At 32.4% G+C, this 26,686-nt stretch overlaps 2 protein-coding genes across 2 annotated transcripts; one reads left to right on the top strand and one right to left on the bottom strand.

Moving 5' to 3' along the window:
• Positions 1 to 3,329: 3,329 nt before the first annotated feature.
• On the bottom strand, positions 3,330 to 9,259 carry LOC133189066 (dual specificity protein phosphatase 4-like). Its single transcript, XM_061324501.1, has 4 exons — positions 8,817 to 9,259; positions 5,938 to 6,077; positions 5,081 to 5,300; positions 3,330 to 4,101 (listed from the first exon to the last, which is right to left on the bottom strand). Exons 1-4 carry the CDS (start codon positions 9,229 to 9,231, stop codon positions 3,725 to 3,727), a joined length of 1,152 nt encoding a protein of 383 aa, XP_061180485.1. The 5' UTR covers positions 9,232 to 9,259; the 3' UTR covers positions 3,330 to 3,724.
• Positions 9,260 to 16,025: 6,766 nt separating this feature from the next.
• Positions 16,026 to 23,300, top strand: LOC133189065 (lipase maturation factor 1-like). The gene is made up of 11 exons (XM_061324500.1): positions 16,026 to 16,206; positions 18,507 to 18,816; positions 18,976 to 18,986; positions 19,370 to 19,518; positions 19,820 to 19,885; positions 20,221 to 20,388; positions 20,709 to 20,880; positions 21,349 to 21,502; positions 21,954 to 22,134; positions 22,367 to 22,479; positions 23,050 to 23,300. The coding sequence occupies exons 1-11, from the start codon at positions 16,026 to 16,028 to the stop codon at positions 23,237 to 23,239; spliced, it is 1,695 nt and encodes a 564-aa protein (XP_061180484.1). The 3' UTR covers positions 23,240 to 23,300.
• Positions 23,301 to 26,686: the final 3,386 nt, after the last annotated feature.

The following is a 26,686-nucleotide window of genomic DNA, read 5'->3' as shown; positions in this document are numbered from 1 at the left end:
GTATAAATGTACGGTCTTTTTATCAAATGCTACAGTGATTGCATCACTGACAGTGACAGATGCCACCAAAGTCAACGTCCGCACCAAGTGCGTAGGTGTTTGGAGAGGCCATGAAGAAATCGGACAAGGAAAAATTCGATCTGTGTTTCTAGGGCGATGAAAGAGATTATAAAGCTCCAAAACCGTTGTCAATCATTGCGGGGGATTCTTCGACATCGACAGATATAGCATTCATAAATCCTCCGCTCAACTCTTCTTCTCCTTAGCTTTGATGGCATACAATTACAATTCGCGTGATAATAAAAAAAATGGTCTATAGATTAGCATCAGTCAGACAGTATAGAGGTTTGACTTGTTTAAAACACTTAGTCCATGCAGACAAATTGGTATTAAGCCAAATAGGTTAACAAAAATTAATTACTATTAATGTTTTTTGTTATTTGTACAATTTGTGCATGTGTTATTCAAAAGTTTTGATAGTGTTGATGAATGAAAAGAATATTTGGGCCTCTATTAAATGAATACGCGTAAATGAAATGATAATAAGTTGTTTTTTTTATTATGAATTTATATGAAATACGTTCTTGCAATTTTGTATGGGAAGTGACACTGCATGACCTATATATTTATATCCACTTGAATTTGTTCTTCTATTACATGCCAAAATATTTAAAACATCGACTCAGGAGCCCTTGTATAGCATCCAATTTCTCTTAAATATAGACTTCTATGAACCAATTTGCTAAGGTTATTCAACCCTCTTGTTTTGGCAGGGGGGTTAGTTTTTTTTCTCATCTTCTCTTACAATTTTTATTAATTGTTTACAGAGCCAATGGAGGAAAGCATTGATAAACTTCCCCTCAAAATCACAAACACTTAATTTACAAACACTTCATTGTTCACACGCTTTGAAAAAGAAAACAAGAGGATCATTCAACTTTTTTTTCTAATCTGAAATTACAACATTCCAACATTGTAGTATGACTCATCACTGAAAGAAAAAAAATTTCCCGACATTCGATCCACTTGACTGCACTGTTGTTATATAGCAAGTCAATTATTATACAAAAAAGTACTAAATTCATATAGTGACTATCAGAAGAAACTTAGGTCTCCTGATGGACCGGATAGATGTGTTTTAGGGGTTCAGAAACCAGTGTTTACTATGTACCAATCTTGTAGATGATAAAAAAGATAAATAAGGTATCAAAGGAAATCTCCCTGTAAAAATGTAATATAACACAAATTGATTTTTTAATGATCATATATAAAACAGTATACATATTATATGTTTCTGTCTGTGTATAATTGCGTGTATATTCATCTTAAAATTCCGTGTACTTTTTTTCTTGCTCCTTATTTTATTCATTAGAGAGAGACAGAGATTTACAGTAATAATGTAGATTGTCTTGGAAATTCGAACACTTTGTAACTCGATCTAAAAATCTTTTCTGTTGCTAGTCTTCTTCATTGATCTAATTCTGCAGAAATATATAACTTCGTTCAATATTCTATATGTACCGTCTTTATATTAACATCTGTTTTTTTTTTTCAAGCCATGACCTTAAGTTCCGTTGGTACTACAATTTCATTAATTTCTCTGTAAGGCCATGCCCCCCCCCCTTGTCAGGAAGGGTGTATGACATTTTAGCGGATTTTCTAAAGATGCGTATGTACATTAGCTAGTGAACATTTTAGTGGAAGAAGAATTGGGTACCTGTAAAATTTCAAAGGATATTTTAGCGTAATTTCTTCAGAGACAATTCTTCTTAAAACAATCAATGTAAAGTCAGCAAATAAAAGAAATAAATACATAAGAATTAAAAAAAAATTAAATAAAATTCATAAAAAAAAAAAGATCAATAGTCACTTTTAAAACTTCTAATTTCATGAAAATTTCCTCCAACACTAGTTATTTCGTTCGGATTCACTTTTTAATTGCGTTTATTTAACAACTTAAAACTGCCTAATCTTATTTTCTTGGTATCATGTAGTATTGAGCAGGGGCACAGTCTATAGTTACCTTGTAACAAGGCCAAATAACAATTTACTCTCGTCGGCACGCGATTGTGAGCAGCTTTGTTTTTATTTGGATTCTCCTAGAAAAAAAATCAATAGCCCGCCCACAACGATTTGTAGTCGACATACTGCAGACAGAATCCCTGGCCTCTATACTATAGAAGAGAGAGAGAGAGAAAAATCCCTGGATACACGGAGAGAAAGAAGAAAAGATATAGACCCACATAGATTACGAGAGAGCGAGAAAGAGATGCATGTACAATGTAGATCCAAAGAAATAGAGAAAGTGAGAGAGAGAGACGTTCATTGATTCCTGACTTCTATAAAGAGAGAGAGAGAGAGGGAGAGCGAAAGAGAGAGATGTGGGCGTCCTCTAGCTTAAGATACACTACACGTGTCTACAGTTCTCAATTCACATTCTTACAACACGAGATGAACAGGATGTTTGGAAGGAAGAGCACTTTCTACATTTCCGCTGCATAAATATTTTTGTCTTTTTCTCAATTGCTTTTTACGCCTCGAATAGCAGAAAATAACCATCTGAAGATGGAACAGTATGAAATTACATTTAAGTACGAAAAACATACGGAGTCACTTTGACTCGAAGTTACAGGCCACATTGTTGATCTTCATCAGTAATACGAATGTGTAGTTTCTACTTATTGTAAACTTAAACAATATTAAGGTTATATAGCTTAGTTTTGTTCAACTAGCTTTTCAGAAAAAAAAATAAATACTCAGCACCGGAAAAGTAAAAGTGTCTTCGACCCCCCCCCTCTCTCTCTCCGATTCTCTTTTTCTTTCTCTTTGCCTCTCAAATTTTTGATGGCAAAGTACTTAACGCATAGAAAATGTAAGTGACCACGCAAAACAATTTAACTTCTTAAGTTGTATGAAAGCCAACAGTCTCCGATTATAAACGGTACAATAATTGTCCGGAAAAATGTGAAGTACTGTATACGTATATAAAACAGAGTAGCTATCCTCTTCTTCTCCATTGACTTGTTAAGAAGAACATTTCTTCTACGTTGTGGTTATGTTTTAAAATAGAATGCAGTGTGACTCACAAGAAGGATAATATACTACATTAATTGTCACTTTCATATTGCTAGAATGCGTGGGAGGAAAAAATTGTTTCAGTAAACCTATATCTAGTGAAACAAGGTTTCGTTCAATTATTTTTTTTTATTAATGTATTTCATAACAAAGTCTGTTTTATCACAGTTGTATTTCAAGAGACAATTTTTGGTATACATATATAAGTACTGTACAAAAATTCATATTTACAGTAACAATATATTTATGAACTAATTATACTTAAATGTAACATAAAACATGCACATAAAAAGAAAATCATATCGCTGTAAACATAATCATGTGTAGTGCATATATGTAATGGAGAAAAATTCGATTGTCTGAAGACAAAGAATAAAACACTCGATCTCTCGCAAATTTCGCTTTCTAGAGTCTGTCATGCCTTCGTCTCTGTCGCACACTACTTTTCGACAAAAGTTGACTGTCGTTTGCTGTAACGCAAACATTGACATGCAAACGCAAAATTTTGCCATCAATGCAAATCTTCAACAAGAAGGTTTACCGATGAATACCAATTAGACCTGAGTCTATAGAAATAACCTGTCCAGAAACTGATCGTATCACCACTTGGGGAGGTGTAAACATTTCCTAGAACTCCTGGCTCAATCTCTCAGGTAAATGCCACCATGGGGCTGGAAAGAGCTGTTGGCGATGAAAATGGCGTGGTAAATGGCGAAGAAACACTCGTATCCATAGAGCTACAAAAACTGGAAGATACAGAGAAAAATCGACATGGGGGCGAGCTGGGCGGCGTAAGAGGGGACATACGGCGATTCTTTTCCGCCAGTTCTTTTTCAAATTCCAATAATTGGTGCATAAAACCTGCATTTGGTGAAATCTCGCTCCGACGGGATTTGACGAATTCAAAAGCTGCATCCAATGATATGTTTCTGCTGTACATGACGTAAGCAATACAGATTGTAGCCGATCGACTGACTCCCGCATGACAATGGACCAAAGTTCTCCCGCCCGCACCTTTCACTTCATCTACAAATAAAAAACAGAAATTGTTATTGGCAAATGCAATCATCAAAAGCTTTGTTTTTTACAGTCCATCTGCGTTTGTTTGATGACGTGTCAGCTGATACACTATTTTTCTTATTATTGCTTTCAATTCTTTCATTACTGTCAACAGAATTTCTGATTTCATCTAGGTTTATAATTATTATACAGGATGCATTTTGATTTAGGATGGTCAAAACAAAAATAGACAGATTGGAGCTGTGTGCTTTATTTGCGAAACAAAATAGTTTATATTGCGCTTATTTGGAGCACAACACAGAAGAATATTTAGTATGACATTTCTAAACTAATCGAGTGCCAGATTCATTCTCATGTTTTCATTGAGCGATTAACCGTCCTTATGATGCCATTAAAGATAATCATTTAAACATCGAGTTATCTTGTTCATGGCCTCAATTAAACTGTTCGACTATTTGTTTATAACGATGTTACATTTCTGAAGAAAAAAACATGTGATTTCACTGAGAAACTTTTTTTCCGATGTAGACTTTTAACAATGGTATAATTTTAAACAAGCTATTTGGGGGGGTGGGGGTGGGGGTGGGGGTGGAGTTTACGTTGACAAACAATAAACAATTTGCCTTCATGCATCATTTATAGAACAGTGAAATACAGAAATATATGTCTGCTTGATATATATGTATATACATCGTATATTACTGTGACAAATCAATAAATATTTTGTTTATATCAAAATATGCATCATATTATAGGATATCGAAATGTAAATGTATACATTATATATATATAATTATATTTATATCACAATGACTAAGTCAAATATAAATATTTTTAAATTGACATTTGAAATGTATCATGAAATTTTAAATGTTAATGTATATTGCTTGATTTCTCATACCTACACGTACATGAATGTCGAGAGACAGGTTGTCAGGTTATATAGCCAATTAAAAACTATTATGTATAAATAAAATTCACCCACCAATGAAGGAATTGGTGTCTGTAAACCATTCGGAGAGTTCTGTGCTGTGGTTGTCGTCGACAGGAATGTTTTTGTAGACAAAATGTTTTGTAAAATGGTTTTTACACGTGGAAGAAACGTTCAATATAGCGGTGATTCCAAGTCGCTGGAGCTCCGGCATGCTGGCGGCGGAAAGGGCGTTCCCGATATACAGGTGGGGGAAAATCTCCACCGGGTCCGTCTGTGGAAATATAAAGATCAAACAATGAATAAGAAAAGAGTTTTTGTGTGGCTTCAAGTGAACTGAAATAACAGACAAAGCATTATTAGTTAAGGGTGTGTCAATAACTTTGATCAATTTAACGTGAATGCATACTTTAATTAATTCAAAATAAACAAATCATATTGTATTGTTAATAAATAAATAAATGTGAAATCCTATGATTTTTTTGTTCTTTTTTTTTTTTTTTTTTTTTTTTTTTTTTTTTTTTTTTTTGCTTTTGGATAATAAAAAGTCCAACATAATTCCCCTAAACCTTTGTACTCATTTGTAATAAAATGCTCTTACGTAGAATCAAATTTACGTGATAAAAAAAATCCAATTGATTTCTTTTGAAATTTAAAATGAGTGAATGATTATCGTTAGACCTTTTGAAATGTTACATCCGCAAACTATGTAAAGAATGGGGTCAATGAAATAAACTCTCCTGTCATAGGAGTTATGATGTTCAATTATATGGTTTTCGAATGAATGAATGAATGAATGACGAAAAAGAAAACGAGTCCTTTCTTAAATCAATCATTTGGTGAAATCTTTTCCTTTTTTTAAGTTTTGTTTTTTATGCTTATGTTTATTTTTAATTTCTTTTAATACATACCAGGGTGGAATTGGTTCTGAAAAGTGCGTGCCTCTGAGATTTTTCCTGGGCGGTGGGTTCTGGCGGGTAATTGTTTATCGAGGTATCATCAGCAGACGTACAAAGCAGGGGGAATCTTTGCTCAAATTGGGCAAATCCGCCTGCAACAAAACAGAGACGTAATCACACGGCTGTACAGCTCTGCTCATCAAAATTAAGTGATTCCACTCTGAACAAATTTAATCCTGGCATCCGCAACCCTCAAAAAGATACACGTGCTCTCTCTCTCTCCCTCTCTCTTAGAAGAAGCACAATTATACTAATTCCAGTTGTTAAATGGGTTATAATGAAATTCAATCTTCTTTCATATTAACCCCCTCCTTTAAAGTTTCTTTTCTATAAATCCAATTTCAACCTGACTAGTATTGCAATCATTATTTAGATATGTTTGAAGATCATAAAGTCATGTATTTCACTAAAAATATGTTGTTGTTTTCTTTAATTTACGGAAGTATGATCATGTTTATATTTTGGTTCTAGAGTTTAATTGCGACGTTTATTTTTATTTTTTTCATGAACAAGACGTAATTTTAAATCTGACATTTCAATAAGGAAATACAGAAAAAATTTTAGAGATAAGAGATATCGGTATATTGAGCCGTAAATTTCAGTTCCATCCGCATTTATGATCAACTTCCGAGATTAATGGGGAAAATTTTCCTCTTCGTGTTTGGATAAATGATAAAGCGAAATAAAAGGAAGGGCTAGAGGCGCAATAATCTGTTTATTGAACTCTGCAGAGAAAAACAATGTAGATATACAGTGACTATAACTGCTGCATTTACGTTAACTTTAGTAAAGGTATTTCAAGAGGTATTGAAGTTGTCATATTGTTTTCCGGCACGTATCGTTAAATTTGGTACCAACTCTCTCTCTCTCTCTCTCTCTCTCTCTCTCAACCATATTCATTAATGCTTCACAAATATCTTTGCTGGAAAAATCTAATTAATCGACTTAGTATTTCCGGGATGCGTAAATTTGCACCTTGCTTCGTAGCTTCAGGGGGTGTGTTGAACACGCTTTGTATTTTGTTTTATCTTTGTAAACGCCTTTGCCGTATTACATCGAAACCTTAATTTCCTCCCTCCAATGATCTTACTGCCCCATAACCTCCCAGCTGTTTCCAACAATTAATTTTTTCCGATAATTGAATCAATTTCCGGTATTTGTAACCCCTAGCTACGTCCGGTGAAAATTCAATAATTTGTGGCAATTTCCCTGGCCCTTCATGCAGAGAGCATAAATGGTCTATAAATTTGAAAGGTAGTAAGCAGTTAATGGGAAATCCAATCATGCAAAAAAATAGTAATAACAATTGTATTTTTTCTTTTGCATGTATCAACTTTACTAAGAAATTGGTGTATTTTTACATTACATTTAAAATTTGATATACATGTAATAATTAAAATACACAATCCGTCGTATATAGGGAGAAAAATTTATACGTCGTTAATTACTTTGAGTTTATTTTCAACCATTGTTGGAAAAATTTATGTTGAAAGTTTATTCTGCCCATCTATACACTGTACTTTAATTGTTTTACACGTCCTTGTCGTATTAACACGCCTTTGTGGTTTCAGGATCCCAGGAGAAACCACATGTAGGAAGTTGTGAACAGATAAGTAATCTTTTTACTTATATACACGTGATATTTTACATATACGGGCGTAATTAATTTTATCAATAACGGGATAGGTCAGGTCCAATCTAAACACACAACAGAAAAATTGGCCAGGGGTCAAAGAATTTAATCTGGCCATTTAAGGTATAACTTGTACACCGTATAATACAAACAACCATAAACATTACTCCTAAATGTTACACGGATCAATCAAAATCAAAACGTAAACGCTTTAAAAATTCCAAAAATGAACATTCAGGAATAAGGAAAAAAGAAAAGAAAATGAAAATTTTTAGTTTATAAATATTTTTGGAAAAACGAATCACGTTTGTTTTAACATATTAATTAATTATATATATATACATATACATGTACACGTATATATATAAATGCATAAGTGACACAGCGATTTCCTTCCGTATAAAACAACAATCGAAATATGCGTGTGTCATTGGTGAGAGTCATTATAGAATTGTTTTCTATTTATAAATAATAAAGTATTCTTTTGTTGTCTATTTTTTTTCTTCCTAAATCTATCAATCAAAATCTATATCTATTATATATTTAGAAACGGGACTATTCATTTCTAAAATTAGTTTTGTCGGAAATTTGTGAATATTTTTTCTCATTTTTATATTCTTTTGTAATAATACATGTACGTATACATGTAGCTTATAAGAAACGTGACCTTAAAATCTTAAAATAGTGTTTACTCGGCCAATAAAATGTCACGCAAATATAATGAAATAAGTAAAACTAAACCCCGCTTTAATAAATAACTATTAATCACAATCGTGTATTAGGTGTACAATTTTCTACAATGTAGCTGCATGGAACATTTAAAAATTCGTAAAAAAATTTCTACAAATAATTATGAATGAATAACCTAAACAAATGCTCTAATAAGGGTTGAAAAAATCTATTAGATGTGTACCTTGTGTTAAATAAATGAGAAATAATTATATGTTCTGAAATGAACATAAATTATTTCTGACAAGCTAGGGCAAAGCAACACTATCTATATAACAACAATGCAGACACACGGTTGTAACTGTATCACGATACGCCTACGTAAATTTCTTCATATTAAAAACAAAAAATGTGAATAGTTTTATTTTAAATATATAAAATACCTTTGCAAACTAGAAAACAGTTGTATATATTGAACAGAAACTCAATTTATCTTAACCAATTAAATTGATAATTAAATAGAAAATACCTTTCAAAAGCTGACATATTCCCCCAAATCCCAGCTGTTGTATGGAATGCCAGACGATGTTAACATTGCTGTCTGAGTGAAGAACCTCATCTTCATTTTCTCCATAAATAACGATATGTGAATAACTGCCAGACGTCAGTCTATGCCTGGTTTCGCTATCTAACATTTTCTCTAGATGAAGTTTTCCTCCATTTGCAAATCTTCTTTTTGATATGGGAGGGCAATACATGTTCTTAGCACCAACAATATGGCCATCATTGTAGGAAATATACGGTCTTGAGTCAAGGATAAGAAGACGCAAAGATTTGTTGAATTTGTTTTCGACGAACATCTGCTGAAAGTCACTAAAAGATAGAGTTTCCATTGCACCGTTTGTGGTTTCTGATAAAATAGTGCGTACTATTGAGCATTCCATTCATAAATGATAGTAAAACTTGACTTGCGCAGTAATATATTTATCTGCTTCAATCTCCTTCTTAACCAATCAAATTCGTTGAGGTCAATGATAGGTTGATATAAGAATACGCGGTCAAGATATATTCCCAATTAGATATCGTCAATGTTTGAATTTTTGAAAATAGACCGATTTTAAAGGGAAACATTCAACACAGCACTGTATTGAAAACCGCTTTTAATCTTATTTTTTGGTAAGAAATCATATATTGCAGGGATAGAGCCTGAGAACGCAATCATTTAAGCCACGCCCTCTAACCATATATGGATAATTATCAAACCGCAAACGGAGCGGAAGTAAACAATTGACATGCGATCCCACATTTCATTCATTCTCACCCCATTCATAGCGGAAGGAACGGAAATCAATAAATAAGCCATTGTTTAGCGACGTGTGAGAAAATTCCCAGCTGCAGTGGCCGCATCACTGATGAATAGCGATCCTGGGGATTTCTATGAATGACCCGATAGCAACCGAGAAATGTCACGAATATTACAGGGATGAATGAACGGTCACATTCAGATACAATAACTATTTACTATTGGTGTCATGAATTATCAGATAGTCAATAATGGGGTGCATTAAACCTCTTATTTTTACCTTCATAGTTCTTTCGTCCCTTTTCTGTCCTTATTCTTTATAAAGGAGATGGGTGAACAAGGCGTACAGAATGCCTATTGCTTCAGATAGATTTTGTAATATTTGCAACACAGGAGAGATTAAAGATGAATTTCATTTTCTATTCAGCTGCCAAAAATACAATAATCCTAGGTTAACTTTTGAAAGGAATTTGTTGATTTTTTTTCAAGGGAAAATATCAAATATGTCTTATACTAATTTAAAAGTTAAGCTCTGCTTTAAAAGCCAATTCCCTGAAATAACTGAAAATAACACTCATTCATAAAAAAAAAATGTCATCTGTCTAGAAATGATTGTATTACATAATTATTGTACAAATGATTATACATATGATTTATGCATATCTTCACATTCTAGAATATTGTTTAAGTGTATGAACAATTGATGATTCTTGTATGTTGTGCCTTTGCCAATTATTGTAATTGTGTTTGCGCCAATAAATATTGTATTGTATATAAAAACCATATTCAATTTGTGAATTTAGTATTTAGAGTTAAGTTCTTATTATTGAAATTTATGAAATTATGACAAACAAAACTTTTCTGAGGAAAAATTTCTCAACAAAAGTTATTCCTGTTATTAAAATATATAATATATATGACTGTGGTATTCGTGGGATTCGAACCCTAGCAATAAAAATCCTGAGTATTCTTTTGAGACTAACACACTAACCATTAAGCTACACAACTCCTGAAGAATAGTGGCATTTAAATTATGTTTGTGATACGACCCTTGCATGACTAAATAAACTTCAAGTTTTTCTCGGAAAGATGCGAATGTTGTGTCATTAAGTGTATTTCTAACGTTGTTTCATAAAGTGTATTTTTAAAGTAAAATGGGTCATTGCTCTATATTTTTGTTAACTAAAAATGTACATTTTATGCATACTTTGAGGATAAAATTTGGAAAAAATGGATCGAAGACCCACTCATATCGAAAAATTGTGTTATATAATGAGAAAATGATCCCTTTTGCCCTCTTTAGTGCATGTGTGAATGCTTTTTCATAAGCAAATGAATTCGCTGTGAGATTTTTGCTAATTGTGGAGATTTTACATAAAGTATACTTTAATGTTAGATGTTGCCTTTTAATTATTTTTTTAATCTGTTATAACCCATGTGTGTATAGCATACATAGTACGTGATACGAATTGAATCAGATGTTACAAGCTGTATTCACTAAATATTAAAACATTGAGTCACACAAAATGAATGAAGTATTGCTAATTGCTATTTATTACCACGTGCAATAACATACGTGATTAATTGCAAGAAACAAATTAAAGTTAATGATCAGTTCCGCGCCTCCAAAGAAAATAATATATTATAATTCGGTAGTAATCATGGTAATGCAATTATAATTATTATTTACAAGACATTGTAATTGACATAAACACAGGCAGAAAAGCAAGCTCAAAAGATGTTCAAAGTTTATAGTTTACTATAGTACAATAAATTGTATTTCGTCAGTTAACACGTGTGTGTGTGTGGGGGGGGGGGGGGTTAGATAGTCTGAAATGATTATGATTTTTATGATTTTTTCCGACATGGAAAAATAAAATACTTGAAAATTTAAAATGTACTGGAAAAACTTACTGCATATACATTTAAAAAATTGCCTTCACCTTGCATGGTTTCATTATAATGCAAAAGCTACATGTAGGTTAAATGCCTCTATATTCATTGAACATAATATATTACAACAGTTTTAACACAGCTGCGAACCCAAAATCTTTTCCAAAAAAATTACTAGAATGTAGGTGTGTGGCATTTAATGGTGCTGGGCCCACAATATTCATGCAAGTTCTTTTAATTTGCCATTCAGCCGTATCGTAGATAATATCTGTAAACAGCCGAATCTTTGTTGGAAAAAAATCTTAGGAAACTCTGCTCTAACATGGATTTACCATAATTTATTTCTGATTTTCGTCAGAATATTACCTGGTGTAAAAAATAAAGCATGACGTCATTGTTGTGCATAAATTATATGCATGTATCAAAGAAACATATAATCAAATAATAATTATATAAAAACCTCATCAACAGTTAACGAATGTCCTGTTTAATCTTTAGTTATACTAGATAAAATCTATAAGATATATATATATATATATATATATATATATATATATATATATATATATATATATATATATATATATATATATATATATATATATATATATATATATATAATGGGGAAATTCAAATTTTATTTGATATAATACATGTTTTAAAATATGTACACCATGTTCTCCTTTAATATGTGAGAACACAAACCATAAATGAAAAAAAAAAGTTGAGACAAAAAATCTTCAGGACTCTATCTCCTTAGTATATCTGCACTAACTAAAGATATTTTGAGTATATACATTAATCTACAACCCCCATCGTCTTTGTGTATGTTTTCTCATCCGGATCCGTTTTCATAACTTCTACTCTTTTGGTTGGGGATGGGGGGGGGGGGATATGATTGACCCTGTGCTGCAGATGTGCGATAAAGTTTGAAAATTTCGATTTTGGCTCAGAGGTCTTATCGAGTCTATAAAGAGGTGTGGTTAAAAAACTGAGTTTGTCTTTAGAACTCCTTATCCATTGATAGGTCCGTAACTACACACATCTTGGATTGCATGGCTTGACCTTATATATAATTGCATCTAGAGATTTTTTGTACTTTGAAACAGGCTGGGAACCGCTCAGCGATAGACGCAAGATTGAATACTATGTATAAAATTCATAATAATTTAGTTCCCGATTATACCTGACATACGATATAATGCTTCGGAAGTTCCGCGTATACAACAAGAAATTCTCAAAATTATAATAATATACCCGTATGTAGACTGCAAACATAAAAATCATCACTTGTACCAGCTGTAGTAAACGAGTGGAATTCTTTATCGCTAGACACGAGACTTTCGAGCTCCTTGTGTGCTTTTAAAAGTAAAATCACACAAAAAAATATAACAGTAGCCCCGCCTTACTTCAGTTTTGGAAAAAGACGCTACAATATACTGCACACTAGACTTCGACACAGTTGTGTGCTAAACGTTGATCTTTATAGGTGTAACATAATATCTAGTCCATTATGCTCTTGTGGTAAGGTAGAAGACACACATCATTATATTTTCTCATGTCCCAATTACACTGAGGCCAGCAAAGAGTTCTTTGATAAGTTCCTGAGATTTAATAAAGTTCATATTGTTGACACTCATACTTTACTCTGAGGGGATACTTCACTCGGTATTGCTGAAAATGAATATCTCTTTTCTATTGTACATTCTTATATTCTGCATCCTGGCAGATTTAATTGATTGTTCTTATACTTAAAATGTGTATAGACAATAATTTAGCAGTATATATTTCTATTTTGTGGGTTAATTTATTTTGTACACACTGTTAACGTTGGACACGTCTAATTCAATTTTTTGTGATATTATACATGTAGGGAGAGGGCGAATTAAGTTTTTAGAACTTGTGCCCAATCCTATTGTATATATTTAATGCAATAAAATATGTTCAAAGTCAAAAGGTCCGTACGTAGAAAGGAATTTCAGTTGGGGGTCGGGAGGCACAACTGAACATTTTCAGTTTGGTAGGGCATTAACAAGCAAACAATCCTTCAGTGTTAACTAGGAAACAAAAATTGAGGGGGCACATCCATAAAGTTGCTTTGTTTTTTATAGTATACCACAGGTCTATATCAGCAAAATTAAAGATCCCCCCCCCCCCCCGGTTCACAGTCCTATACGGCCATGAATGGAACAAACCATGGCAATTCTTTAATAATAGATTTTTAAGCGACATTTATCAAATTTCATGGACAACATTAATTATACCATTAGCAATGTGTCAGATCTCCTATTTGTGGTTAAATTTTGAGCAGACATTTGTTAAAACTGTTGACATGAACGATTTGACAATAAGGACAATGCCTCCATGCAACTTCTATATCAAATGATAGTGAGGCCAGAAATAGCACTATGCCCATGCTTCTATATACGTTATAAAACTGGATGTTCAGACAAACGGAATCTCGTTGCCGATTTATATATTTGGTAAAATTGAAAACAGACATATATCATGTTGTAAATGTTGAATTTACCAGGGGGAGGTAAATACAAAATTTACAACAAATTCCCCCCCCCCCCAGTAAATTCAAAATTTACAACATGATACATACATAAATTTATGTGTAGATTATGAACAGGCTTATGGTAAGATCATTTATAGTAACGATGTCCCCGATGTGTATTCAAGATGGAAAAAAAAAACGCCCAAAATATCATAAATTAATTATTCTTATCATAGAAGCTACATGTATTTGATTTAAACTACACCCCCTTTCAAAGTGATTAAATACATACATATACAAAGTTTAAATTACATCCACTTGGTGCACAGGTACTTGTTTCTGTTATAAAAGTTTACTGACATAGTGTAATAATTATTATACTAAATTGATGAACAATTATTAGTTTTCAAATTCTAAGAGCACTGGAGGACGCCCATTGTGCCTGGAAAGGAGGGGGGATCCATGGATTTAGCTCCATATATATTCGTTGATCTAGTCCACTCCTCGTAAACTTTTAAGCGGATTAAAATACCAGAAACATAAATAATAGACATTTGCAACTAAAACATCGCTATCTTATGTTTCTGGAAACTTTTGCCTGGCGAAAATAGAAAAGCACTGCTTAATGTACAGTTAAAAATATATTATCACAGGTTTAAAATCGAAACTGGCAGACATATAGGACTAGAAACAAGAAAGAGATAAAAAGAATATTCGAAAAAGGTAATTTGAATAGGCATGTAATAGAAAATGAAATACATTTTCTTAAAGATTTTCCTTTCAACCAAAATAATAATAATAATAATAATAATAAAAAATAAAAATAAAAAAAATCAACTTCTAAATAAAGCATAGAAACATAATATAAATTTTAAAAGCTTAGATAGTTCTCAAAAATTTTGATATTTTTCTTTAACTTGTAAACCACCTCTCTAATCATGAACCATTGTAAAGCACAACAACTTGCTCTGTTTGTATTTTACTTTATGCAATATTATTTTTTTCTCATAATTGATTACTGTCTTCTTCTAGAATTGTATCTCAGCCTCTCTGGGGGCCCTTGCTTGTTCAGAAATAAACTATTGTCTATTGTTTATACATGTAACTTATGTATATCTAATGTAGCGTTTCCGAGTAAATCCTTTTCACATTCATATTTTGGTAGCTCTCAATCATAATTCCTCTTTGTAATAAAACACAAAATAACGGTAAAATGTTTATTAAATCCAAATGAAAATAAAATATAATTCAAATCAATGTCACAAAGTATAAATCCAAAAGAATTGAATGAAAGGCACTTAAAATAATTATTCCAATGTAACTCAAGTTAAATTCCCATTATTAAACTACTCTTTCAAATTACTCCCCCAAATTACTCCCCTCTCATTATAAAATGAGCCTGCTTATATAGTTTATGACTCCTCTTACTCCTCCTAATGTCTCCCCTAAAGTAAACTAAGGTCAAGCTATAAAGTCTAAACACTATAAATCACTACCATTGTATAAAACCTCCTCCTAACCTAATTAACAGCTCCCCATGACCTGTTCGCAGTCTGGGTCAAAACATTGATAAACAATCTAGTCTAAGAATAAAAGTAAAATAATAAAAACATACTAATCTACTGAATAAGAAAAGTAAATATAAAAAAATAATAAAGATAAAAAAAAATCATTATGCTACACTAAAATATATGTTTCTGCACTTCTTGTACTGTGACATTTTATTTAATTACACAAAAAAAACAGTATATAAAATACCAGGAATACTCAATATTTCCACAAAATATCTCTAAATTTAAAATCGTTCCACATTTTTTCCGGAAATACGAAAGTTGTAGAGTGACAGCAATATTGGTTTTCTTTTATAGAGTATGCCTACAACATTAATAAAAAAATTGTAGAATTCTTAATACTTATCTACTCAAGCTTTTGATCATCTAAGCTGGTTAATGACATTTTTCAGGAAATTTTTAGCTGTTTCTAACGAACACTGTAGAAAAAGAAAGACAAGATCGTATATTTTCTTTGATATGTGAGACAAGATGGCGGATGGTGATGTGGGATTGAGAAGAAGAAAAGGATTTAACGCCGAAATTTCGTCATCGGAAAAAGACTCAAAGAAAATATCAGAGGACATTGACAAAGAGAAGGGGAAGCCACTGCGAACAAATACTTTTTGGCTGACACGCATTGTTTTGCTGCGTTACATCGGCTTCATATACTGTAAGCACAATAACACAAAGTAACCATCTTATTCGAGGCCAAAAATGTAGTCACCACTGCAATATTGTAGCTGCTAGGTAGCACCTAGATAACAAAAATATATTAAGCATACAGGCCATTCAGCAAACCAAGATATCAAACCGCCATGCTGTTTTTCACAAGCACTTGTTTCGTGTACAGGAGTAAGAGGACACCTCACTTTTCTCTTTCTACAAGCACAGGAGTTCGCAATTTTATCAATAAAGTCAATAGAAATCACTTGATTGACCAAGCCATGAGCTATGCTCTAGCATATGCTATGCTAACACATAGCTCATAGCTTGGTCAATCAAGTGATTTCTATTAACTATATTGATAAAATTGCGAACTCCTGTGCTACAGGGTACCTAATTAGAATAATATAACTGTGTCATGGGATAAGCCTTCACCACAATTAGAATACGTCCCATATAGTTGTGGATCCGCTCTCAGACTGCTGAAACGATTATGAAGAATACAAAACGAGTTGCACTAAAAAAAAAAATACCAAAATTAACCATAACAAACCTTTTTGACCTTATATATGCGTTTTAACCCGAAAAAATCCATACAAAAAAAAAATCAACTCATTTTCTCAACATTTTTTCTTCCTTCGAATTTAATGCCATGTTGACATTTGGAACTCTCTGGATTATTTGTAGTAAATGCGTAGCTTAGAATTGTCTGCCAGTTTGTTTTGCTATACATTAATTGCCAACGCAAGGAACAAATTCTATTATTGAACCAGGTCTCTAGGACAGTATCATGATTTTAACGATAGAATGTTTTATCTATAAGGTACCTAACTCAATCTGTCCTTCAGCAAGGCATGAAAATAAACAAATTGACTCGAAAAAGTTTGTTGCCACCTTCAGAGTCAAATGGTCTTTCCCATATTAACCTACATTATTATGATATATTTTGCCAGACTTTTCTCTTGTTTTATAAACCATTTCAGATGTCCTTTGTCAAGGCCTTTTTATTGTAAACCACTCATTTATTCCCTGGAAATCTTGAGCATAAGGATGAAGATCTATGAAATGCAGTGCTGTAATATATACAATATAATTTGTTAAAATTGTCTACTGTGATGAATTTCTAAACTAATATACAGAAATCCAAAGTTATGCTTAGTGAATAAACAATTTAGTTTTGTGTTTAAATATAGTTCTCTAAACTACCATTTAATCCAATGTTTATTAAATTGAAAACTTTTTTTTCAATTTTCAATTGTGGATTCTGTTTTGATTAAATTCAATCATTTAAAAGATAAGTTTGTGAATTTGTGGTTTACAGGTTAAGACTTTCAGACTAAAGGGAAATAACTCCTTCTCAGATTGTTGACTTGCAGTGTACACTTTACTGTATTTCCCTTACCAATCAAAAATTACTGTAAATTGACTGTATGTTACAGATATTTTGAATACTTTCAAGATTTTAGCATAATGATATTTGTTCCATTTTTGCAGGAAAATTTTTAAAAGACTATATATTTTCAGGGGTGTGCAATTAGCATCGCCCGACGCCCGGGGCTACCATTTTTTGGGGTCGGGCTAGTAGTTTTCTGCACGGAGGTAGCCCCTTGGGCTAGTAAAAATTAAAACTACCAATGTAATACATGAAAATCACTATCGGTATTTTCTCTCATTTTTGGCTATAAAATTCTTAAGCAATGAAAATTTTTCGGCAGCATGCGCCTATTATTCGTAAATCTACATAATATTATCCATTTTGCAGTACTACCTGACTTATTTACTTCCAAAAACGATCGTTTTTATCTAATTCGAATTTCCTCTATTCCTCTGTTTATGGTAAATACGCATGCAGATATCTCATTAAATTATTTACGATCACTCAATCAATTGAAAGATAAGTGTTATGTGGTTTACATAACATATACTCCAGCGAATTTAATGATTTAAGATGAAAAAAAATGATTGTCATTTCATTTTAGATAGGATAATTTATTTTAATTCATTTTTATTTTCTATCATAATTATTAATTTATACATGATTTAATTTTACTAGTGAGAATTAAAAAGAATCACATTTAAACCCTAGCTGACTTTTTCAACAATAAACTATTTTCTTTTAATATTAGAACTTTGTTACCCCCCCCCCCCCCCTTTCCCCTACATTTGGGCTAGTAACTTTTTACTTGGGGCTAGTAACTTTATTTCTGCCACTATCCCGTGGACTAGTGCTGAATTTTTTTAATTGCACACCCCTGATTTTTAATAAATATTTATGACAAACTTGTAGAGCAGTACTCTAATTTTCAGTCGTTGCTTTTCTGGTGGCTCTTCATCAAAACAAAGAATTATGTGGACAACAAGGGCTCATTCCTGCTCAAAAGTTTTTGAAAAGAATCCAACAAGAGACCAAAGGCATCAACATGCAGACATTTACCCGGATTCCCAGCTTGGTTTGGTTGATAGATTACGAGGAGAACTTGGACGAGTTTCTGGACTACACAGCGTATGCTGGACTGGCTCTGTCTCTCTTTGTCATCATAGTGGGCGGGGCTAACTGGTTCATTATGGTTGGTCTTTGGGTTCTATACCATTCCATTGTTAATCTTGGCAGCACTTGGTAAGATAACTTATAAAAATTTTATCTTATCTCATTGCTATAATTTTACTATTTGATGATTATGCACTTTGTTTACAAAGGAGTTTATGATTTGACATTGTTGTGTTTCATGACCAAATTTAGCTTTCTTGGCTAAATTGGAGTTTTTCACTTTGATAGGTATGGTTTTGGTAAGTATATTCTCATAATTAAAGACATATTGTAAGTATTTTTGGCAAATTATTTCATTTACAGTACTTTAGAAATTATGCTAATCCACAGGGTTAACAATGTGATTATACTTGAAACTTACAATATGCTGTTTATTCAGTTTAGTGTATTCTTTTACAATTCATTGATATACTTGATAATAAACAACATTTCTAAAAATGAATAAATAAATAAAAAATGATTTAAAAAATCAAGGGGAAAAAGTATACACGTACCATGAATTTCATTCATAAATTGATTTTGAACTTTTGAGAATTCTTTTTTTTACATAACTGATTTTAAATGCTTCAATTATATCTTCTGCTTTTATTGCAAAGTAAGAAAGAAATCTTGTTTGTTACAGGTTGGGAATCACAGTTGTTAGAGACGGGGTTTCTGGCCACTTTTCTGTGCCCTGTCTGGAACTTCAGTCCCATCCCGGAGGGCACACCCACATCAAAGATAGTAATCTGGGGATTTAGATGGCTTATCTTTCGAATCATGATTGGTGCTGTGAGTGCATAGATTACCTCACTTTAGTTAGCATATAAATTATAAAAAAAAAAAAATAAACAAATGAAAAAAATATATTATTTAATAAATTTCACAATCAAAACATGCAACAGATTGTAAATATTGATTAAGAAAAATTATAAATGAGGAAAAATTTTGATGAAATTATATTTCTCAAAATAAATAAAATGTATAATTATTAAAGATTTTGTATTTTGGTAACTGGCAAAGAATTAACTTAAATCAACTCTCTGAAAATTTTATTCATTATTACATATGTATCATTAATTTCTCCTACCAGGGACTAATAAAGATTAGAGGTGATAAGTGCTGGAGAGATTTAACTTGTATGAATTACCATTATGAGGTAAGGAGTTTTATTTTGAACTGTATGCCATGTTTTGGAGAAGAAAATTCTCCTGGACAAGTTTTTTATGGCCCTCATAATATTTAGCCTTACACAGATTTATACATGTACATATTCAAAATTGCTAAATTTTGAAAAGCCTAAAGTAAATACTTCCAGTTACTGCAATATTTAGATAAATTCTGCAGTTTTAAGAGACATCAGATGATTAAACCTCTATGATATAAAATTACACTGATTATAATGAATCAATATTATTTTAATTTATAACTTGGAGGAATGTTTAACACATGACAAGATTTGTAATGAATTGTTTTTAACATCTTGTTTTACAGACCCAGCCCGTGCCTAACCCCATTAGCTATTTCATGCATCAGTCTCCTGAAGTCTTTCACAAATTTGAAACTTTGACAAACCACTTTGTGGAGCTGGTGGCTCCATTGTTCCTCATTGGACCTAGAAGACTATGTATGGTTGGAGGTGCAATTCAAATTCTCTTTCAGGTAAATTTTCCAGGAATCAGTTTGTATGTCATATTTAAAAAAAAAATTATCAGACATTTTCTAATATAAAGGAAAAGTATCAGACAAGGGAATCGATGTCTTATTTTGAGGATTTACAGCAAAAAATTATCAGCGTTGTATGAATTAATGATGTATTTTGTCATTTCTCAGTGTATTTAGTTTACTATGTTGTTTATAGTAAATGCACTGGAGAGTTGATGCGCCAAGGGAAACAACTCGTGAAAACACAGCAGGTTTTTAGCTGTCTCACATCGCACATTATACAGATTTCCTCACTGAATTATGATTTTATTTACAAGGTTGTGTTGATCATCAGTGGGAACCTGAGTTTCCTGAATTGGCTGACGATTGTACCAAGTTTGGCCTGTTTTGATGATCCCAGTCTGGCTTGGATGTTTTCCAGTAAATCAGGTTCTGTAAGAGATCAGGTGTGTCAGCTACAACACAAGGGAACTCCGACATTAAAAGTGGGTCAGTTTATTTAAGAAGTATATATAATGTATTGTACAATACATGTATCTGTAAGTGTAGTGATTAAGATTCAAGAGAGTGATGTAGAAATTGAGTGACTCAGAGAGAAAAAAAAGAGACAGAGAGAAAAAAAGGTGAAAAGGGAATGAATGGTTTGTTGTAAATTATTTTTACTTACCACTTTGAAATAAAAAAATCAAACTTTAATTGTCGTAAGGTCCACAGAGATTTGTCATAAACTTCAACCCAAGCCTGTTACAATTGATCTCTAACCCTTTACTTTGAATTAAAGGGAAAACAAGGTCATAATAAAAACATAAAGAAAAACTACATAAATTAATAATTTTTTTCTTTTACTTAATTCAGTGAATCATTCAAGCTTAAGAAAAGAACAGATACAAATTTTGTATACATCATACACTGTACAGAACAAATATTACAGACACATTCTGGATTTCTTTATCACAGGTAACTACATAAGACGAGTGTTTAACATAAGTCTTGGATGTTTGATTGCCTACCTCAGTATCCCTGTGGTTCAGAACCTTCTTTCTCCCCGCCAGGCCATGAATACCTCATTTGATCCCCTCAGAATCGTTAACACGTATGGTGCTTTTGGAAGGTTGGTCAATGAATATTGCAATGCACTGATTTCCTTTTGTACACATACATGTTTCATCAACTTCCAAATTGCTTTCAGTTTTATAGATGTTTTTAAAGGTGTTGATATTTTTTCTGCCATAATTTGAGCCACTTCAAAAATGTTAAGCACAGTAGAACCAAGTTATAGCAAACTTCAATAAAGTGACAAAATTACACATAAATAAACAAAGTACAGTTGAACCATGGATATGTCGAAGTGTTTTAAAAGATCCAAACACTTATTCCTTAAGTATTTTACCCTGGATATCTCAAATCCTCGGATATCTTGAAGTATTTTCTTGGTCCTATTGAGTGCAAGTTAACAAGGTTTGAATGTACTCCCAAATAAAGCATGGATTATGGTAAGTTTTACAATGTAGTACATGTATCTCTTTTAAAAATGAACTTTTATTGACTTTTTTTTTTTTCAGTATTACAAAGGAGAGAACAGAAGTTATATTTCAGGGAACGTATGATAACCCGTATGAACCCAATGCACGCTGGGAAGAGTATCATTTTAAATGCAAGCCTGGAAACATTAGAAATAGGCCATGTCTCATTTCTCCATATCACTATAGACTGGACTGGCTGCTGTGGTTTGCAGCATTTCAGGTAAAAAAAAAACTGTGTTGTCTGAGATATTTTCAATCATACAGAAGTGTGACAATTGTTTTAGCATTACATTTACCAATAGCCAATTTCATAAAAGTTAACTGTAGTGAAGACTTTGATGCAACTGGTGGTAATAAAAAGTATTTACCATAAATTGCTTACTCAGAGGAGTAAGGAAAAGGAAGTGTCTAGATTTTTTGTCCTTTACTGATTACTTTTATTGTGTTAGTAGAATTACCAGTATAACCCCTGGCTTGTACATCTAGCTGTAAAACTGATGACTAATGACCCTGGGGCCGAGTCTCTCATAGCTCACAATCCATTCCATAACAAAAATCCACCAAAGTGAGTATAGGCAAATCTATGGCAGTATCTATAGATTTGTCAGAGTTATTGTTAGAAGGCAAATAACTTAAAGTTATCTTTCTTGCCAAATGACCTTAAAAGATGAATTAAGTCCAGTTTAATAGACTTATACTTCTTTTTTGGTGTACGCATTTCATAAAGTAAATGCATTCCATGTAGTGAATAAATTTCTTACATTATGAGTATGTATTAAAGCATAGTGTAGATCACCAAATTTTCGTGACACCTTATTTATTGGAGTTTATATCCAATGCTAATAAACACTAAATGTAATAGACCGTCTCACGTAATTGCGCAAAATAAAAAAGTGATTTGCAGTGTTCTAATAAGCCTCCTGTCTGCAGCTACTGGTGTAAAGTTCAGTAGTAAAACATGTAACATATATGTTATATTATCATGAACTTAAGTTCTTCATTATAAGAAATTTGAAATGACCTAGTTTTATACTCATGTTTAATTAATGACCTCTACATCAGTCCTCTCTTTCATAACATTTCTCAATTGATAAAAATTCTCAATACATTGCATTGCTATTGTTTTATTTTTCAGATACATAAGAGTAGAACATTATCGATATGTGTTCACAAAAATAGGCAGCAAGGATGCAAAGCTGGGTCGCTGGTGGAAGAGAAGACACATAGGAAATTATCTGCCTCCAATATCACTGGACTCTGTTAAAGAATTCATGAAAAACATGGATTATGAATATCCTAGGATACGTAAAAGAAGGAAGCCATGATCTCAGTAGATAAAGTCCGTTATTCTTTATTTATTAATGATTTATTTTTTATTATATATGGACTATACAAGTACCTGTTAATGTCTCCATGACTTTATTTTTTTTTTCTGTTTTCTTCTACCACTATATTGTTGTTGCGAAGAGCTAGGTTCACTTTATGCATAAAATGGCCCTGTCCTTATTTCAATTAATTGACTATCACCCTCTGTCCCATTTCATATATCAAAATAAATTAGAGACTTACATGTAGTGCTTTCATTTCCTATAACAAAATTTCTTTTTGAGAATCCAGGTATTGGAAAACAGGCTTGGAGAAAATGCAATGTTCTTGAATTTTGCAGAAAATATGCATATTTGACTACCTTCAGCAAAGAATTAAAATATGAGCACAGCCCACGATCCAAAAATTAAAACATGTTTTGTGATCTTCAGAAACGGATTTTTCATTATGTAATTGCATATTTTGGATCAGAGGTTGTGCTCTATATGAAATATTGAAAAAATACCTCAACTTTTGGCCATTTTTAAGGGAATTTACAGGATATGGGGGAAAATGACACATTTTATGACGTCATAATGCATTGATTAGAGAGAAAATTACGTCATAATCAATAGATACATGGTCACCAAGGGTCCAAGTTATGAATACTGCATTTTCAACCAAAAGTGAGCAGTTTTGATTTTTCAGAAATTCTCAGGGCCAAAAAAGGCCCTAAGTGGCTCTTGCTCTTTGATGTTCATGCTCAATTGCATAAGTTTTATGTACAAGTATATAAATAAGTAACAGTAAACCTTTTTTTTTTAAATAGATTGCATATAGTCATAAATGGAATTGCAGCAGAACCAAGTGTATTTCTTTGATGTAGTTTTCCACAAATATTCTTATTACAAGTATTTTAGGATATAGTTTTTGACTACCTGTAAGCTTCAAACTTCTAAACAGAGAAAGTTTGTTGTGTCCCTTTTCAGGTACAGATATTGTCTTACACTTGCACACAAATGAAAAAAATGTCTTTGCTTTTATATTTTTTTTCAGTTTAGTGTCATAAGATATATATGAAATTGTTTGTAAAAAATGGTTAAAAGTATATCTTCTTATTATTTTAAATTTTGTTCCTGAAATAGTCACTGTGACTTTTTTTTCTGCAATTAAAAAAAATGAATTAGCAATGTGTTTCGAGTTGTTTATTTCATGATGTTTACGTCTACTGAAGATTTTCTCCTTTTTTTCTCTTATGGAAAAACTACTTTATTCATCAATCAGTAAACGCAAGTTGGAACCTGTTTTTGGAGCCCCATGTATAGATTTCTTTTGCATTGTGTTTTACTGTCAGTGAAACATACAATGACATACATATCAATAATACAATATTTAAGGTAGTTGTAAACCAGATATATGATTATTTATACAGACATAAAAGACATGTATCTTAAAGTTTCCATCTTTGTTCGTGTGGGAATAAACAGACATGCGGGCATTGCAGAAAAATTTTCATGACCCACTTACACATATTTTTTTCTTGAACAGCTGCAATGTTAATTCTTGTACCAACAAAGAAATATTTTATTGTTTTGATATATTTATACCAGGAACTGCTTACCACTTATGTATTAACTGCAATTAATATTGTATCATTGGAAGGATTTAAATTCTTCATGCATATTTTGGTGACAGTAAGTCACATTAGTTCTCCAGTGGATAAATAGTTCATTATACCTCTACTGTTTAAATGAATACAATAGAACTGTCTAGTCCCCTGAAAATGCACTACTCTCCCATCCGAGGACTACTCCGTATAAAATAAGAGCTGGGGTACAAATTGATCAGTATCTACATGTAATTGCAGATATAGAATGTTTATTGTTTAAGGTTGTAAAATTAAAAGTTCCAAAACTACGCTCATATGAAATTATGGGAAATCAATTAGTTAAAATCTACATGATCTTATGTGGCCACACCAGGGATAGACATTAACAGATTAACTTCCAGGCCCAGTCAGGTACCCTTGTGGCATATATGCAAGAAATGTAGCGATGAATGCAAAGGCCATACAATGTGACGGATGCAATATCTTGTATCGTAGAAAAAATGCAAACATTGGTCTCCGTACATCTAGTCTTCTACACAAACCTAGCTTTAGTTGAATTTGTACGTACGAGCTGCTGAATCCCACACATATCGTCTCAACATAGTGTTAAACTAGTTAACTATTCCTCCAATACCTTTTATTCAGAGCTATCCAACACCAGCAAAAGATTAAAGAATCCGTGCTTGTAAGCAGGGAAACAGTGCCCTCATCATCATACCCACCAAATCGAGTTACCTGCACCAATTCGGAACAGTAATTCTATGTCATCACATGGCAACAGTGTAATCACCGAACCAGAATCATCACCTGCAACTGATGCCATACAGTCGCCGTCATAACACAGCACAAGTGACTCTAACAACAATGATACATCACAATACATGACATCAAACAACCTGAATTGCCTCATTATTAACTTTAAAAGTTAAAGGAATAAAAAGAAAGACAAGTATTATATCATTATCATGCATGGAACCAGATGATACCATGGGTGATGAGGCGCATTTAGACTCTGATTATTTAGATGCAGAAATTCCACCTCTTGGAATACCACCTGAACAGCAGTACAAAGTACTAGTATATAGGAAAGATAGGAAAATTCGTGTTGATGAAGGTGGACGGGACAAAGTACTAGTATATAGGAAAGATAGGAAAATTCGTGTTGATGAAGGTGGACGGGAGATCATCAAGGTAAAGCCAACTTACGATTGTGAAGACTGTCCAGATCTCGATACTGCATGTGAATTAATGTGTGCCAAGATAACCACAGATGGGAAGGATGTGGTCTTAATTGGTACTTACTATCGAGAACCAAAGTCATCGATCGAAGCATTGCAACAACTCGGATTTATCTAATTGTCCAAAATAATTAAGTCACCTAGGTATGAGAACTGCTAAATATTCTAGGAGGAGATATCAACTGGATCATGGGTTGTAGCACACAGTTTACAATTATAAAAAGGCTAACGGACAGAAAGCAAAGAACGATACATTTTTTCTTAAATCGTTTGGTTACTCCTTCTTAAGAAGTTGGTATTTCTCTTATATGTATAAAAATTCTATTCTCAATGGGACGTACATGTAAAACAACATAAGGGTGAATTCAAATATAATGACCGGCAAATTGAATTAAACAAATAAACTTATCATATTTTTCAACTGTATACAACCATTCCCCACGATGAATTAAAGTCCAGGCTTTTTGACATCATTGACAGCTGCTTTTTCAATAAAAATGGAACTCGTAAATTTACTTACCTTGTCATTGGTTATTTGCAAAATTATTTTCTTAAAAACATTCTGATTGTACACACAAGTACTCTGAAGTTGATATTAAAAAGATGCTTGAATTTCTGAT

Source organism: Saccostrea echinata, unplaced genomic scaffold (assembly GCF_033153115.1).
Source record: "Saccostrea echinata isolate AGI-Se365-2 ecotype Australia unplaced genomic scaffold, CSIRO_AGI_Sech_v1 ptg000016l, whole genome shotgun sequence".
Lineage (NCBI taxonomy): Eukaryota > Metazoa > Mollusca > Bivalvia > Ostreida > Ostreidae > Saccostrea > Saccostrea echinata.
This window is presented reverse-complemented; position numbering and strand designations above follow the sequence as displayed.

What these genes read in the sequence shown, in the direction of transcription:
- LOC133189065 (XM_061324500.1), top strand. Translation starts at nt 16,026, where the DNA reads ATGGCGGATGGTGATGTGGGATTGAGAAGAAGAAAAGGATTTAACGCC. An exon ending in TTCGAATCATGATTGGTGCT is followed by an intron (nt 19,519 to 19,819) that starts GTGAGTGCATAG and finishes TTCTCCTACCAG; the next exon opens with GGACTAATAAAGATTAGAGG. An exon ending in GTATGAATTACCATTATGAG is followed by an intron (nt 19,886 to 20,220) that starts GTAAGGAGTTTT and finishes CTTGTTTTACAG; the next exon opens with ACCCAGCCCGTGCCTAACCC.
- LOC133189066 (XM_061324501.1), bottom strand. Translation starts at nt 9,231, where the DNA reads ATGGAATGCTCAATAGTACGCACTATTTTATCAGAAACCACAAACGGT. An exon ending in AATATGTCAGCTTTTGAAAG is followed by an intron (nt 6,078 to 8,816) that starts GTATTTTCTATT and finishes GTTTTGTTGCAG; the next exon opens with GCGGATTTGCCCAATTTGAG. An exon ending in AGACACCAATTCCTTCATTG is followed by an intron (nt 4,102 to 5,080) that starts GTGGGTGAATTT and finishes TTTTATTTGTAG; the next exon opens with ATGAAGTGAAAGGTGCGGGC.